The sequence below is a fragment of the Cyprinodon tularosa genome, unplaced genomic scaffold, assembly GCF_016077235.1.
Source record: "Cyprinodon tularosa strain WSP-4 unplaced genomic scaffold, ASM1607723v1 ctg1023, whole genome shotgun sequence".
Classification (NCBI taxonomy): Eukaryota; Metazoa; Chordata; class Actinopteri; order Cyprinodontiformes; family Cyprinodontidae; genus Cyprinodon; species Cyprinodon tularosa.
The window spans coordinates 1-16,701 of NW_024037809.1; the positions used below are offsets into that span (position 1 = coordinate 1).

Genomic DNA, 16,701 nt, shown 5'->3' on the forward strand with positions numbered 1-16,701 from the left:
CACCTGTCTCATTCTGCACTGTGGACACACACCTGTCTCATTCTGCACTGTGGACACACACCTGTCTCATTCTGCACTGTGGACACACACCTGTCTCATTCTGCACTGTGGACACACAGGCACACACCTGTCTCATTCTGCTCTGTGGACACACACCTGTCTCATTCTGCACTGTGGACACACACCTGTCTCATTCTGCACTGTGGACACACAGGCACACACCTGTCTTATTCTGCACTGTGGACACACACCTGTCTCATTCTGCACTGTGGACACACACCTGTCTCATTCTGCACTGTGGACACACACCTGTCTCATTCTGCACTGTGGACACACACCTGTCTCATTCTGCACTGTGGACACACAGGCACACACCTGTCTCATTCTGCACTGTGGACACACACCTGTCTCATTCTGCACTGTGGACACACAGGCACACACCTGTCTCAGTCGACAGCGTCCACGCCTTCTTCTACAGGGTCAGCAGTCATATCTTACCCAGAAAGTGTTTATCGGTGCGCAGTTTGGATGGATCCAAGAAGAACTCAATGAAGACATAGGAGGCAAAGACCAGAACCAGACAGACCCCCAGCAGAGCAGAGACCACGCTGTGGAGGAACAACCTGCAGGACAGAGGAGACCAATGACAATGCTGGCACCATGGCAGATAACAGGAAGACATGGAGCCGAGGCGGCCATACTGTTTCACACATGGGCGTAGGTTTGCATAGGGACCATAGGGACATGTCCCTACCAAAATTTTTAACCGACCTAATTGTCCCTACCAATAATTTGATGTGAGCAACATGTTTATAATTTACAGCAGTAGTTGTTGCAGCAGTGGCTTCTTTTCCTCTCGCAGCTCCTCTGCCTGGTCTCTCCTGTCCCTTTCATGTAGCAGCGCATGGAACTGTGCTGCGCTGTTTAACTCAACTCTTATTGGTTGTTCTGCCTTAAGTTCCGCCTTCTCTCTCTCTGATTGGCTGTTTTCTAGTCCGCGTGTGCTTGGAGCACAACAGTGAAAATTTATTCACACTAGAATGCAGCGGTTACTACAATTAATATTAGGCTACAAAACTAGTCCCAATAAAAAAAATGAATATCATGTGCACTAAAAAAAACAAAATCCTTTTTTTTTCTTTTATAAAACGAAATATTCTGAGTCAGCCAGGAGTTCTGAAGACTGCTGGAAAAATGGGCAAATAAAGGCTGTAAGCCATCAACATTTCTGATTCTTAGCCACAGCCAACTAAAAAAGAAAATGTGAGGGTTTCCTTTTTACCGATATTTAGTTGCTATTACTGTTTTCATTTTTTTGTTTTTATTTTTACAATTTTGATATAATAACTGATCTAAGTGGGTTGCTCTGTGGGGAAAGGCACATTTTACATTTATATAACTGTATGTTTTAAAGTCTCTATACTCAAGTTAATGATGAATCACTTACTAAATTAGTTGACGATTATTGAAATAATCAATTAATATAATTCATTTTTTCAGCCCCAGATTAAATACATGAAATGGGCGACACAGAGTAACTACAGCCCAGATGTTCAACTTTTATAGTGAAGTTAATATTTTAATGAATGTATTATTTTGCTTGATACAGAGAGAGCATAGTAGGTACAAATATTAGAGTGGGGTTTAACTCTGCACAAGTCTATATCTTCAGAAGAAAATACTGTATTTACCTTCTCTCTTAGTCGTTCAAATGAAACCGTTTTCAAAGTGGAAAACAGTCCTAATTCCACATTCATCAGAGCCGGTGATACTTCAAACATTGATAAACAGCATCTAATGAGTGTAGAGCTTATAACATTTTTATTAATGGAGCAAAATGTTGCTTTTCTCTTTCAACAATGAATTCCTCTTATCAGTACGGATGCTCACATCGAGCATAAAAAAGGGCATGCATATTGCATAGCACCAATGACACTAGACCAATAGTGTCCCTACCAAAGTTCAAATCAAACCTACGCCCTTGGTTTCACATCTTCCCTCACATTTAACCTGAAAATAATCGGATCCCAGTGCGCCGCGGACTTTTCTGGAAATAAAAAAAATGAAAATGTGCAGCAAAACAGCAGGAAAAATGTAAATAAAACTAAAACACTGCAGCAAACTGGGACAACTGGAACACCCTTTGTGTCTGATTCATTTCAAAGCCTGTGGCACTTCAAAGGAGGAGACCGGTCAATGGCGCTAGGCTTACCGCACCGTGACATCACTGCCGGAAGATGGCAGGAGGGAGGGGTTACTATATTTGGGCAAAGATGGCCGCTCCCAGACTCTGTGATCGCAATGAAAATTATTGTTTTATTTTTTTACTGATTAACACTAAACTCATTAAATCACCGCAAATGTATTAGTTTTAGGTATAAATAATGATCCATTGGTTATTCCTGCTGACCGGACTTTAGATGGCGCTGGAGTTAGACTCCTAGACAGCTGATCAATATTAGCAGAAACAGGGAAGGCGCCGTGACGTCACAGGAAAAACCGTGACGTCACAGGAAGAAACGTGACGTCACAGAAAAAACCGTGACGTCACAGGAAGAAACGTGACGTCACAGGAAGAAACGTGCCGTCACAGAAAAAACCGTGACGTCACAGGAAGAAACGTGACGTCACAGAAAGAAACGTGACGTCACAGAAAAAACCGTGACGTCACAGGAAGAAACGTGACGTCACAGGAAGAAACGTGCCGTCACAGAAAAAACCGTGACGTCACAGGAAGAAACGTGACGTCACAGAAAGAAACGTGACGTCACAGAAAAAACCGTGACGTCACAGGAAGAAACGTGACGTCACAGGAAGAAACGTGCCGTCACAGAAAAAACCGTGACGTCACAGGAAGAAACGTGACGTCACAGAAAGAAACGTGACGTCACAGAAAAAACCGTGACGTCACAGGAAGAAACGTGACGTCACAGAAAGAAACGTGACGTCACAGACAGAAGCATGACGTCACAGAAAGAAACGTGACATCACAGAAAGAAACGTGACATCACAGAAAGAAGCGTGACGTCACAGAAAGAAACGTGACATCACAGAAAGAAGCGTGACGTCACAGGAAGAAACGTGACATCACAGAAAGAAACGTGACATCACAGAAAGAAACGTGACGTCACAGAAAAAACCCTGACGTCACAGAAAGAAACGTGACGTCACAGAAAGAAACGTGACGTCACAGGAAGAAACGTGACATCACAGAAAGAAACGTGACATCACAGAAAGAAACGTGACGTCACAGAAAAAACCCTGACGTCACAGAAAGAAACGTGACGTCACAGAAAGAAACGTGACGTCACAGAAAGAAACGTGACGTCACAGAAAAAACCCTGACGTCACAGAAAGAAACGTGACGTCACAGAAACAAACGTGACGTCACAGGAAGAAACGTGACGTCACAGGAAGAAACGTGACGTCACAGGAAGAAGCTGACTCCAAATGAAGACGTAGCAGAACAGTTTTTCTACATTGTTCTCCAGAGTTCAGCAGAGGGCGACCAACATAAAGGTGGAACTCAAAAGCCTCTTTCCCACTGAGGTCAGTGAGGTAACACGGTTTTTCAAACAGGTGGTCAACCAGCTTATCGCTAGGGATGAGTATTGGGATGGGGTTTGAGATACGATCTGTGTCACGATTCTTGGTTTGCGATACGATATTATACGATATTATCAATATATTGCAATATCACCATATATTGCGATATTTTCCTGCTATCAAAATTAATTGTGTAGATAAAAAAACCTCTGTATATGTTCAGATCATTCAGTTATTTTGTTGTTTGGGTCAGTCCATGTCTTCTATTGTGAACGCCTCGACTACAGGTATAACGCTGCGCCGCACAGCAACAGGGCTCCACAGCATTATTTATATTATATATGTGCATAAATAACATGGTGAATCCTCAGTCAACTTTAAATAAACTGAAATAAATTGGTATATCTGGCTAAATTGTTTTTATAAACTTTTTTTCTTTAATAAATGATAATCAAATGTAATGAATTTTAATGCGGATTAAGACCTTAATTAAAAATGATTTTTAATGACCTGCAGACACCCTGATTCAATCCTCCTCAGAATCTCCATCTCCTGCAGCTGAACCTGCAGACGGTCGGACGGTGAACACAACAGACAGGAAAACTCACTTGTAGTTCCTGCTTCCCACGCAGTTGTTGAGCCAGCGGCAGTGGTGGTCGAAGTTGGCCACACATTTGTTACAGGCGCTGCAGTGCTTGGATTTAGGACCCCTGAGACAAATCACACACAAACATAAAACAAATCAAAGGAAGGAGAAGTTAAAAAACAACAATATGAATTTTTTTGTAATTGGGTTGTTGAGTTTCTGGTTCATGGCGGGGCCTCAGCAGCAGCAGAGGATCATAGGGGGGCGGGGCTTCCTCTCTGACCCAATTCAGGGGTCCTCCTCGGAGACATAACAAGCCCACTGACCTGGATTCAGCTTCCATAGAGCATCCTGGCTCTAAGGAGCTGCTTATTTAATGGTCTACTGCCCAGAATTTACTCACTGTGGAAACCCCCACACCCACTCCCCCCACACCCACTCCCTCCACTCTCCCTGTAGCTGTCAGTTATTGAAGCATAGCAGCTGCAGAAACGTCTGGAATCGGAGTGCAATGAAGGATGTGCCCTGAATGGTTACATGATCCCGCCTCAGTTATGAGGAAACATGTTTAATAATAAAAAAAAACATGGTGGACAGACAACAGTTCCAACAGGCAAACATAGAAATCCAGAGACATGTCATGAGTTGGTCGATGGGTAACATTTCTGAGATCAGTTCCAGTATTTGGATTAATTGGATTAATTATATCCAAAGAAAATATTTCATTGCGTTCTTTTTCTTTTGGATAAAGATCCAGATGAAAATGTAAATAGATCTTTGAATATTTCCTATTTCTCATTGTTATCATTTCTGTGTATTAAAATATGATGTAAAATTTTGTCATTAAATATTTCAACATTTTAGTTAGCATAAAATGTTCCAACCAGGCCTCCATAGGTCTCACTGTCATTGACAGTCCCCCAGAAGATTTCAACTGGGTTGCCATGGCAATTATGTAGGTTCTCTGTATTTTTTTCTTTTATATCACTGTGAATTTAAGTCTACTTTGACCCGTAAGCAGCAGTAACTAAGAGGTAAATTCTCAGGAATAAAGCCAAAATGACCAAATTAGGAAGTTAGATGTTTTTGTCCTTTGCTTTTTTGGAGCAATGAATTCCTCGTAGATCAGGAAGAGTTTTCTTTGGGATGGAAACCTTGGATGTCTAAAATCATTCATCCTTTATTGGACATTTTGTCCTCGTCTTTCTGCTATATTAACCAAAATTACGCGTTGAACTAGGTCTGCTATTTGTAAAGGTTCACTTTTTTGTAACATAAAACTGACTAAAACTATAGCAAAACCTTTTTAAGTTTTAGTCGACTAAAACCGACTAAAACGATCACATTTCGTAATGACTAAAATGTGACTAATACTAATAATAGTTTTATTCCTGAAGACTAAGATTAAATCTAGGATGGCTGTCAAAAACAACACTGGTTGTCATCCTTTTACTTCTTTATTGTTCTGCATCTAATTAACCTAAACTGTTGAAAATAAAATCTGCTGAAGCTGAAAACTTTCCCTCTAAACTAAACAATAAAATGAAAGTGAGAAGTTCTGGTTAAAGCTGTAGGAACTGTTGTTGTTGTTTAATCTGTGTGTTTGCAGTCAGCAGCCTGCGGAGGCCCTCGGTCCTCCACTGGGAAGCCATTAATGACTCCCTCTGTGGAAATGTGGAGTCTAGGTAGGTAAACACACCTGCATCATCAGCATGATCAGCCTAACCTCCGATCATCAGACAAAGCAGCCTCTGAGGGTTATTTTTCCATTCTTAAAGGAATAGTACACCCAAAACATGATTAGCCTTCATTTTCTACTCACCCCCATGCTGAACAACACTCTGGAGTACTTTTTTGATATCTCAAATGCATCTGGAGATCTGGGAGGCTTCTTGCTGTCTGCTGACATTCAAATAATGGAGGTCTATGGCGCCCGAGGCAGAAAGGTCCATAAAAGTCCACAAAACACGTGTCAATATTCCTCCATACTGCTCGTCCAATGTATTCCAAGTGTCCTGAGTGGGTAGCGTCCAGAATTTACTCGAAACAAAGTCATTTAGAATGTTTTTAGAGCATAAACAGTAGTGTATAGGATTTCCTAAAAGCGCGTTCACGAGTCTACGGAAAACGCGGCAGACCAAACCAGATGAAAGTGCGCATTCAGCGTCTGCTCTGCTGATAATGCAAGCGTAGAAGAAGAAATGTGCTGTTTACCTGTGCAAAGAAAGAAACAACGAAAGAAAAATGTCTGAGGACTTCAGTGTTGAGGAAGAGCATGAGTTCTTTGCCGAGCTGAATGCGCACTTTCATCTGGTTTGGTCTGCCGCGGTTTCCGTAGACTCGTGAACGCGCTTTCAGGAAATCCTATACACTACTGTTTATGCTCTAAAAACATTCTAAATGACTTCGTTTCGAGTAAATTCTGGATGCTACCCACTCAGGACACTTGGAATACATTGGACGAGCAGTATGGAGGAATATTGACACGTTTTTTGTGGACTTTTATGGACCTATCTGTCTCGGGCGCCATAGACCTCCATTATTTGAATGTCAGCAGACAGCAAGAAGCCTCCCAGATCTCCAGATGCATTTGAGATATCAAAAAAGTACTCCAGAGTGTTGTTCAGCATGGGGGTGAGTAGAAAATGAAGGCTGATCATGTTTTGGGTGTACTATTCCTTTAACCTTTTTTTAATGAGATTAAGGATTTAAACAAATAATTAATATGCAATTAATTGTTGATTTTTGGTTTCATCTGATTAGGTCCAATTAAAGTCCGTTCATATTCCAAATTCAAAATTTTGAAAGTACTTTAAATATAAAATTATTACATACTTTTCAATAAATGATACGTGTTTTTAATTTCATTTGAACGTGTTTTACTGGACAAACGTTCCCGGTGATTTAAAGGGATGCATTTCAGTGTCGTAATGTCAGCGTTGTGCACTAGAGGGCGCTAAGGTTCACAGTAGAGGCAGAACTACAATCCAGAGCCCAGTCTTGGTTAATTCTACTGTTTAATGGCAACAAGGATGTAGAGTGAACTTTACGTGACGGATTTTGAGAAAATAAAACGTACAACTCCTAGTTATCGTCTAAATAGCACCAATGTTGCCACTGTGCATGATGATAGAGATGTGAAGAGCATTACACAAAACATTTTTAACGTGACAGAAGAAGACATGCTAGCAACGGCACAGATGCTGACCGAGGGCAACAGCAGCCAGGGCTAACGTTAGCCCGTCTGCAGCAGCCAGGGCTAACGTTAGCTTGTCTGCAGCAGCCAGGGCTAATGTTAGCCCGTCTGTAGCAGCCGGGGCTAACGTTAGCTCGTCTGCAGGAGCCAGGGCTAACATTAGCTCGTCTACAGGAGCCAGGGCTAGCGTTAGCTCGTCTACAGGAGCCAGGGCTAACGTTAGCTTGTCTGCAGCAGCCAGGGCTAACATTAGCTCGTCTACAGGAGCCAGGGCTAACATTAGCTCGTCTACAGGAGCCAGGGCTAACGTTAGCTTGTCTGCAGCAGCCAGGGCTAACGTTAGCTCGTCTACAGGAGCCAGGGCTAACGTTAGCTTGTCTGCAGCAGCCAGGGCTAACGTTAGCTTGTCTGCAGCAGCCAGGGCTAACGTAAGCTTGTCTACAGGAGCCAGGGCTAACGTTAGCTTGTCTGCAGCAGCCAGGGCTAACGTTAGCCCGTCTGCAGCAGCCAGGGCTAACGTTAGCTTGTCTGCAGCAGCCAGGGCTAATGTTAGCCCGTCTGTAGCAGCCGGGGCTAACGTTAGCTCGTCTGCAGGAGCCAGGGCTAACATTAGCTCGTCTACAGGAGCCAGGGCTAGCGTTAGCTCGTCTACAGGAGCCAGGGCTAACGTTAGCTTGTCTGCAGCAGCCAGGGCTAACATTAGCTCGTCTACAGGAGCCAGGGCTAACATTAGCTCGTCTACAGGAGCCAGGGCTAACGTTAGCTTGTCTGCAGCAGCCAGGGCTAACGTTAGCTCGTCTACAGGAGCCAGGGCTAACGTTAGCTTGTCTGCAGCAGCCAGGGCTAACGTAAGCTTGTCTACAGGAGCCAGGGCTAACGTTAGCTTGTCTGCAGCAGCCAGGGCTAACGTTAGCTCGTCTACAGGAGCCAGGGCTAACGTTAGCTTGTCTGCAGCAGCCAGGGCTAACGTTAGCTCGTCTACAGGAGCCACGGCTAACGTTACCTTGTCTGCAGCAGCCAGGGCTAACGTTAGCTCGTCTGCAGCAGCCAGGGCTAACGTTAGCTTGTCTGCAGCAGCCAGGGCTAACGTTAGCCCGTCTGCAGCAGCCAGGGCTAATTTGTTAATTTGATTTGTGTTTATCCGACTGTGTTCATTATTATTCCTCCACTAAACGAAAAAAGTAATAGTTTATTATTATCTAGAGACTATTAATAACAGGAGGTGAAATGCAGCTACCGACGAGCCGAGCGTGTGGTGATGTCATCAGTACGTCTCTGTTCCAATTAACCCAGATTTATTCTGCGTTCTCCCAGTGTCCAGAGTTTCCGGTGTTCTTCTCAAGAACATACTTGGTGAGGACACGAGTCTGTACTCATGGTCTAGTGAATTGAGAAATGCTATAGATCGCGTAAAACGCTGCCAAATTAGAATGGTCTGTTTCACCAAAAGATTGGTTGAACACATAACTTCCAACCCGATTAAAACCAAAAACTTTAACTTTTGTTTAAATAAAAATGACTAACACCTTTCATCTCATCATTGCCCAATTTGCACAAACACTTTCACTGTCTGCTGGAGCTTATTTTACTAAAACGGCAGAAAAACAGTGAACCTTAAATTATTTTTTTCTCTTCCAAGACATTTTACACACAAAAAACTTATAAAAGATTTAATTATAGAGACGGATCATTAACAATTTCAAAGGAACTTGAATAGAGAAAAAAAGAAATCGCAGATTATATTACTAACTGTAGTTCTGCACTCTACCAGTAGGTGGAGATGAAGCTTCATGAACTGTGGGGATCGTTGAAGCAATTAGCCAAAATGGTTCAATGCCTCATGAGGCTTCATCTCACCATCGCTGGAGAAAACTCAGGTTTGTTTAATTGTAGCTTATAAATGAGTCGGTGATCAATGGATTAATTTATTGATGGATAACCTGCTTCCCTAACTGGGCTTATTACTCACACATCCACCTGGCACAGGTAGCAGTGGCAGTTCTCGATGACGTGTGCGTGTTTGGAGCGGTCGAACATGGGGACTGGGCCTCTGTCGCTCTTCGTCCTCACGTTGTTGTCGGCCGGGTCGATGGACACGGCCATGACGTGGACCAACAGGTGGCACGCGAACATGATGCCCGTGCACTGAGCAGCCGTTCAGGACTCAGACTGAGACGTGGTGGAAAAAAACGGTCAGACTGTGGAGAACAGGAAACTGAAAACCAACCCAGATTTTTTCCTCTCTTCAACCGGGGATCTGGAAGCTGGATTTTTTATTTATTTATTTACAGAATTGACATTTTCATTTTTTATTTCCTGTTTTTCTACATATAGCTTTTGATTTGTGTTCTTTCCTAAATATGTTTTTCAGTTCACATTCTCTTGTAGATAGCAGTTTTTTCTCTGGAATGAGGAGAGATGATGCTTTTCTATTGGTCTGTATTTTGGCCTTAGAACAGCATCTTTATCGCTAACGTTTATAATGGGCTCAAAGTGAAGAGGATGTGATCTCTAAAAATGGTACTTGAAAAGAAGGTCATTTGTAAAAACTAGGGATGCAGGATATAATCGGCCCCCTATCGGTATCGGCCTTAACACTGAATATCGGACATCGGCCACCCCACCAATATTTAACCCGATATTTGATCAGCTTCTGAGTTTCTAAAGTCTTAAAAAAAAAAAAAAATACTACTTCTTCTTCTTCCTCAAAAACTTCTTTTTTACAGACTTAAAAACTTCTAAAGACGAGGGAAAAAAATTTATACATTAAAATATCCCAATATCTTCATATGCTGATATATTGCCATTTAAAAACACCATATCAATCTCTTTTACTAATGAAATATTGCTATATGTCATCGTTATGCTACGAAATCCCCCGAAAATTCACCAAATGTTGCCATATTTTTATATGTTGATATATTGACGCGGTATCGATCTATTTTACTAACAAAATCTCAAAAGAATTTGCAAAATATCACGAGAGTTTGTAACAGAACGAAGAAATTCCACGAGATTTTGAAAGTAAAATAGATCGATACCGCGTTTTTAAAAATCTATTTGATATCAGCGTATGAAAATATATTTGAGTATATTATTTTTCAAAGTGTCAGAAATGGATAACAAAGCTGCTATTTTCAATGACTACTTATTTTTGTCCAGCTTTAACATCGGTATCGATATCGGTTATCGGCTACATGAGTTTTAAAATATCGGCATATCGGATATCGGCCAAAATCCCAATATCGTGCATCCCTAGTAAAAACTCCATCTGAAAAACAAAAAGTTGAAAAAAAAATAGAAAAAAGAAAATCTGGAGATTTTCTTTTAAAAAATAAAAAAATAAAAATAGGAAGAATGTAACTAAGTCTGTTTGAATCTACCAGGAAACCTTCAGATCTAACCACTGGGCTTCCCTCTCTGTTCAACCAATCAGAAGCACCCTCAATAAATGATTTATTAGAGACCAAGTCAGCCCCGGCTGACCTCTGACCCCAAAAGCATGGCTGCTGGGAACAGGAAGGATACGATGTAGCCGGCGGGGATCCAGTGCGCCGGCAGCAGCGGGACGAACACACCGAAGCCGGCGATGGCGAAGTAGGCGTACAGCAGCCACGCCAGCAGCTGGAAGGGATGAGGCGGCCAGCTCCAGCCGTTTGTCCGGGAGCAGAGCGGCACGTCGGACCGCCGGGAAGCGTCCTCACTGACCGGCGCCGTGCGGTTCGGGTTCCTTCCGCACACGTCCATCCTGCAGACACATAGACAGGCTGAGGATGAATGAAGGAGATCCTGCTCCCTCAGAAGGACCGCGGTCAGGAGAAGCTGCTGCAGGAGGACCTCAGCGTCACTCAGGTCCTAAACCTCAGATCGGGTCACATTCTGGGAGATCAGCTGACCTCCTGGCTTTCCTCATGGCTTCTGTTTATTCCCTGAGCTTAACAGGTTTCCTAAAGGATCACAGTGAGGAGAACTAAAGCCAAACCAGCTCCTCTCGTCTCATTATCTGATTTTTAACATTATAAACTTTAATAATAATTCTCTCTTTACAGACAAGATCAAAGGTTAGCAGAAAAGTGAAGAAACAGCTTCATCAGGATGTGAACAAGGCATCGAAGGAAGACAAAATAAATCAATCGGGTGGCTTTGCTCCTTCAATATTTAGCGCTCTGATATCTGCATCTAGCTGACAGAAGCTATGAACTGAGTCCTCGGTGTCTAAATCTAATGGTTTAGAGAAACAAATCATTTTTGATAGTTTCCCTTTACACAGGAAGCAGCTGCTGTCACACCTGACGCAGGTAAAGCTCACAGTCAGTTGGAAGCATCGCTACGCTTCATGAGAAATGGGGAGGTTCTGAAAAATGGGGGATTTTAAAGAAATCGCCTGAAGTTTGTTATCAGATCAGACGTCCAGGATGAAGGTTTATTCCTGTTAAAACCGAGATGTACCTCTCCACTGTTGCCATGTGCTTGCAGGTGGATGTGCATCGGATCAGATTAAACTATAACTGCTTTCTAATAAAAAAAAAATCCATAAACTTAAGAAACTGTACATAAAAACCTCTTGATCTCACATTGCAAAGCTTTTTTTGGGAAGTTGTCTTCATTAAGGGTCATAGATGCAGAGTTTCTATTGTCATAAATGAATAACGATAGTTCAGTGGGTGAAATGGACGTACAGAGAAGTTCAAACCCATCAGCACCTCCTTTCTCTGCAAATCTCATGATTCCAAACTTACGCGATAAAACGGGTGAATCCAAACAGAGGATGGCGAGGAATATATCACCTTAGAAAATCACAGCTTTAATCTTCCTGTTAATCTGCACCGTTATGTCTGAATGGTTATTGAGTGCAGCAGCATCATCTGCCTCCAGAGCTCCTCCATAGTTTCATTCCCTCCTCAGCAGCCATCAGATGCTAATCAGCCAGCGGTGAGGAGGCTGCTCTGATCCGGTCCATCCATCCGGATCTTCTGCATCTGAAACGTTCTTCTGGTAGAAAACATCTGATCCAGCTGAAGCTGGGGAACCAAAGCAGGACGGAGCCCGGACCCAGAGGCGGCTTACCTGGCTTAGCCTCAGCGACCGGTCCCGCGGACTCGGTTCTTCATCTCAGCCCGCAGCGCGGAGCTTCTACCGAGCCTGGGTGGGTCTCTGAGGGGAAACAGAGGGTCTCTCCGGTGAATCACAGGGCCAGACCAGACCGTCCCAGTCAGCTCCACCGCTAGCTGGGCTCCATCCCCGCAGCGGAGCCGCTCAGTCCGTTAGAGGCGCTAAGCGGCTAACTAGCCCCCGGAAGGCGGGCTGAGCTACCAGCCGGATAACAGAAGCCTTCGCTGGGCAGGAACGTCCAGCAGCGGGACGGAAGGTTGACTTTACCGCTGAAAGTGAAGCAGCTCAGCTAGCTGCCGTCCGGCTGCGGCTCAACGGCACGTAGCTTTGTACGCCGTTTCCTTGGTAACGCTCCATGTGTGCTACGATTGGTCAGCGTCAGTCAAGACCCGCCCAGCGTCCTTTGGTACCATCGAATGTTATCGCTACTAGGTCATGTGACGGTACCATGGGCGGTTCTAGACAGGGGCCACCGGGGGTCAGTGCCCCTGTACATCATGTACTGACCCCTGTACTGAAGACATAAAACTGTTACTTTTTTTTCTTTGTAAATTCTGTTTTACTAAATATTTAAAGACAATAAGGCGATAATGAGGCTTCAGTGGTATTGAGATAGAATCCCAGTTTTCATCTAACAAATGTTTTCTTAATGCTATAATTTTTACAGGGGAATTTATCAGCTTTTCTTGAGTTCTAATTCAGATTTTATAAAAAAAACGGTAATTTTAATGTAAATTAAGTGAAAAATATGTAAAATCCCTAAATCCTCAATGTATATTGACCTAATAGGAAATAGAATTTTAATTAAACCTACTTGAATGGAAATTTTACTTTATGCAGCTCTCTTCATTTATTTTAATCCCTTGTCCTGTTTTTTATTTCATGCTTTTCTGTTCCTCCTTGAAAACAACGCAGGCCCCCTCCTGGCCCCCTATTTGCCCCCTGGTACATTAGGTCTAGAGCCGCCACTGTGAAGGTGTAAAGTGTTTGTTCCCACCTCAAATTAGTTTACTGCATGTCTGTCCTTCTCACCGATCAGCACGAGGAGAGCACTACAGAGGTAGACTAAAGCGACTGACTGCTTGGAACCGCAGGTCGCTGCAAATTTTCTCTTAAAGGAAAGCCGTTATTTTTAAAATGTCCTGTTTTTGTTCCCTATAGCATACCTGTGTTTTTCTGTAAAGACTACTATTAAAACTGAACCTATATTATCCAAGGTGTATGTGATTTAACAGCGGTCGATTAAGTTCTATACTACAAATCAAATATTGACTTCTGTCCTTTTCACTCATAACTCATTTCAATTTTGCTTATTTCTGTTTCGCCAGTTTACAGCAGATGTCATCTCAAGTCACTTTATAGAAATAATTCAACCAAATCATTCAGAGATTGGTTCAAAGTTGAAAACCAGCTGATTGCATTGACTCATCAGCAATCCCTCACACCAAGCATGCATGAAGCGATAGTGGGTAGGAAAGCTCCCTTTGAACAGAAAGAAACCTCCAGCAGAACCAGGCGCTGCACTAGCAAAACAAATATGCTAGAATTTATTATTTATCTTTAAACAGTCAATTCAGTTTTTGAAAGATATCTTTTATAATTTCGAAGAGAACATAAAAATGGCCACTAACACAGGAAATACTTAAACAGATGTTTAAACAGTTAAACAGAGTGAATACAAAACCAAATTTCTTTTATACAGATTTCGGACAGTGAATGAGCAGCAACTTAAAAGTGAACATTTCCATTCTATAAGGTGCAGCAGTGAATAAATGTAAACAGTGTGGGAGAAAAAAACACGGTGCAAAAATGCATTGATATGGAAGTTCAGAGCATTGTCAAACCAAACATAAATCTATGCTGCAGAAATGCAGTGGAAAACCATTTGGGTTTAGTTCTATTTGGCATGAAGTCATCAGTGTGATGCAGAGTCTCGATTGGTGACTTGATTTAGAGTTTTTTTTAACTGTTTAGTCTGATGGAGGTGGGGAAGAAGCTGCTGCAGAACCTGCTGGTCCTGCATTGAATGCTGTGAAGCCTCTTCCCAGAGGGCAGCAGGGAGAACAGTGACTGAGGTCTGTTGGTGAGGAAGTCTAGCAGCCAATAGCAGAGGGGTGTATTGAAGCCCAGCTGTTCCAGTTTGCCCATCAGATGCTGTGGGATGATGGTGCTGAAAGCTGAACTGAAGTCCAGGAACAGCATCCATCGTGGGTGTTCTTCTCCTCCAGGTGTGCCAGGCTCAGGTGGAGACGATGTGTTCTTTTTTTGAAAATCAAAAATATTTTCAAACAAAATTATTGCTCAGCAGGAGATAATATTACAAATTGGACGTAAATCCAGAAAGCGTGTTAGTGCAGACACCACACGGTCATCCTGGAGAAGCAAATCCTGCAAAGTCAGAACAGATGCAATCAGCTTGATTTCCTTAGAAAACCTCTGACCAATCTGACCGTATGACTCCATCTGTAAAGTGAGATGACATTTCTTGTAAATCGGCATCAGATAAATAAACGGAAATTCAATTGCAATGCAGAATTGCTGGTTCCTCTGTGCTTATCATCACATCAGCTGCTTATTTCTGTAAAGAATGTCCTGCCCTTAATGGAAAACAAGGTTAAAGAGTCAGACTGGGGACATGTGTCCACTAATATCATTCATTAAGCGGAGGAGCTAAAATTATTCTGTAAAGAAATATTTTTTTATTGCTCCCTATGATGATAAATTACATGTCATTAATATTTAGTTATTTATCTTTAATAATATTCTTTTAAATGAACCATGATGAAGCTTAAAGAAGGTGGGAAAACTCCAACTGTGATTGCAACAGCTAACAAATTTACATTAGATGAAAAAGAGGAAGATGTTTAAGAGTTGGGCTGAAATCCTGCAGTGCATTAAATTACTGCGTGACTTTGGTGGATTTCTGTTAACTATTGAACCAAACATGCTGTAAAATGAGAAACTCCCTAACATCAATGCTTGCATCATCTTTGTCCTTAAACTGTCCTCGGTGAGACCATAAAACCCATTTTATCTTTTGTTCTATGGCCTACGTTCAGGGACGCTGTCAACCAGATGGAATTAGCTCATCTCATTTATATCCCTGCTCTTGCTTGTGTCACAATGGAGGAACAAATGAAGTCCAAGCTAAATAAAATGTTATGCGAAATGAGTGAGATCCAAATCAGGCAGGATCCAGTGTTCAGTGATTGCATCAGTGCTGATCAGTCTGAGCATCACTATAACTGCAGGAGCTTTGATAGTTTCCTACTAAGAACAAACAGCTGGGTGTGTAACACACCAAGCACCTCAGCAAGGAGCTTAGAGGAGCATCTATTGCTGCAATCAACCAGGAGCTGTTAGACGGACTCAGACGGCAACAGGACGGTAAATATAAACTACGGTACCTAACACTTTTATATGCTTAACATAGATTTATAAAATAAAAAGAGTTTTATAAACTGTGTCTTTAAAAGCTATATTACATCTCCCTTTCAAAGCAGATTTTTATTAAGAAAAAGCCTTTTTGACAATTTAGTTTTAAACACTACTTGTTTGATTGCTTTTATCCATTATATGTAAAAAGAATGGCAGTATAAATACATTTTAGTTACTTTTTTTTATTTTTATTTAACCTTTATTTAACCAGGAAGTCCCATTGAGATTCAGAATCTCTTTTTCAAGAGAGACCTGGCCAAGGTAGCAGCCAAACCACAGGAAGTTCATACATATTTACAACATATTACATTTTGCAAAATAAAAAATAAAGAATTGAAAAATAAAAAAATAATAAAAAGAAAAGCATAAAAAAATAAAATCAGAGCAGTATGTTAAAACACATTGAGCATCTCAAGAGAAACAAGCACATATCTCCATCACTACATTCTTCATGGTTGCTTTAAATTCATTAATGGACACGAGAGTTTCTAATTTGAGCTTTTTAATAAAAGTATTTTCTGATTCAATATTTCAGGGCAACCACAGAGAAACAGGTTGCCAACAGGTGGCAGGGCAGCGCTATGCTACAAACCAGATATCTGGAGATTTAAAGGCACACTATGCAACAATTTTCAGTTAATTAATGTGTTCCATAACGTTTTGGATGATTAAATGAGTCATTTCAGGTTGAACAAAGGTATTCTCGGTCGCCCTGGTGGTCTGTAGGGGAAATACCGCACTTGCAATTGCAGGAGCCCTCGGCCCGCACCCACAGGCTCAGAAGTCTCACGAGAGTCGGTCTTGCTTTACGGCGAGAACTGCT

At 42.1% G+C, this 16,701-nt stretch overlaps 1 protein-coding gene across 2 annotated transcripts; it reads right to left on the bottom strand.

Moving 5' to 3' along the window:
• Nucleotides 1–10: 10 nt before the first annotated feature.
• LOC119780166 (palmitoyltransferase ZDHHC1-like) lies at nucleotides 11–12,786 on the bottom strand. Of its 2 annotated transcripts, XR_005280346.1 has the most exons (7): nucleotides 12,396–12,786; nucleotides 10,857–11,076; nucleotides 9,298–9,473; nucleotides 4,155–4,256; nucleotides 499–623; nucleotides 186–419; nucleotides 11–127 (listed from the first exon to the last, which is right to left on the bottom strand). XR_005280346.1 is itself a non-coding variant. In XM_038280084.1 (6 exons), the coding sequence occupies exons 2-6, from the start codon at nucleotides 11,073–11,075 to the stop codon at nucleotides 286–288; spliced, it is 756 nt and encodes a 251-aa protein (XP_038136012.1). In that variant the 5' UTR covers nucleotide 11,076; nucleotides 12,396–12,786; the 3' UTR covers nucleotides 12–285. The 2 variants fall into 2 exon arrangements, 1 of the variants encoding a protein (XP_038136012.1); XM_038280084.1 differs by having other exon boundaries at nucleotides 12–419.
• Nucleotides 12,787–16,701: the final 3,915 nt, after the last annotated feature.

Bases quoted from the DNA above. Each gene is read 5' to 3' on its own strand.
- LOC119780166 (XM_038280084.1), bottom strand. From the start codon at position 11,075: ATGGACGTGTGCGGAAGGAACCCGAACCGCACGGCGCCGGTCAGTGAG. The intron at 624-4,154 runs GTGAGTTTTCCT...TCTGTCCTGCAG, and splicing joins GTGGGAAGCAGGAACTACAA to GTTGTTCCTCCACAGCGTGG. The intron at 420-498 runs GTAAGATATGAC...GTGTGTCCACAG, and splicing joins CACCGATAAACACTTTCTGG to TGCAGAATGAGACAGGTGTG.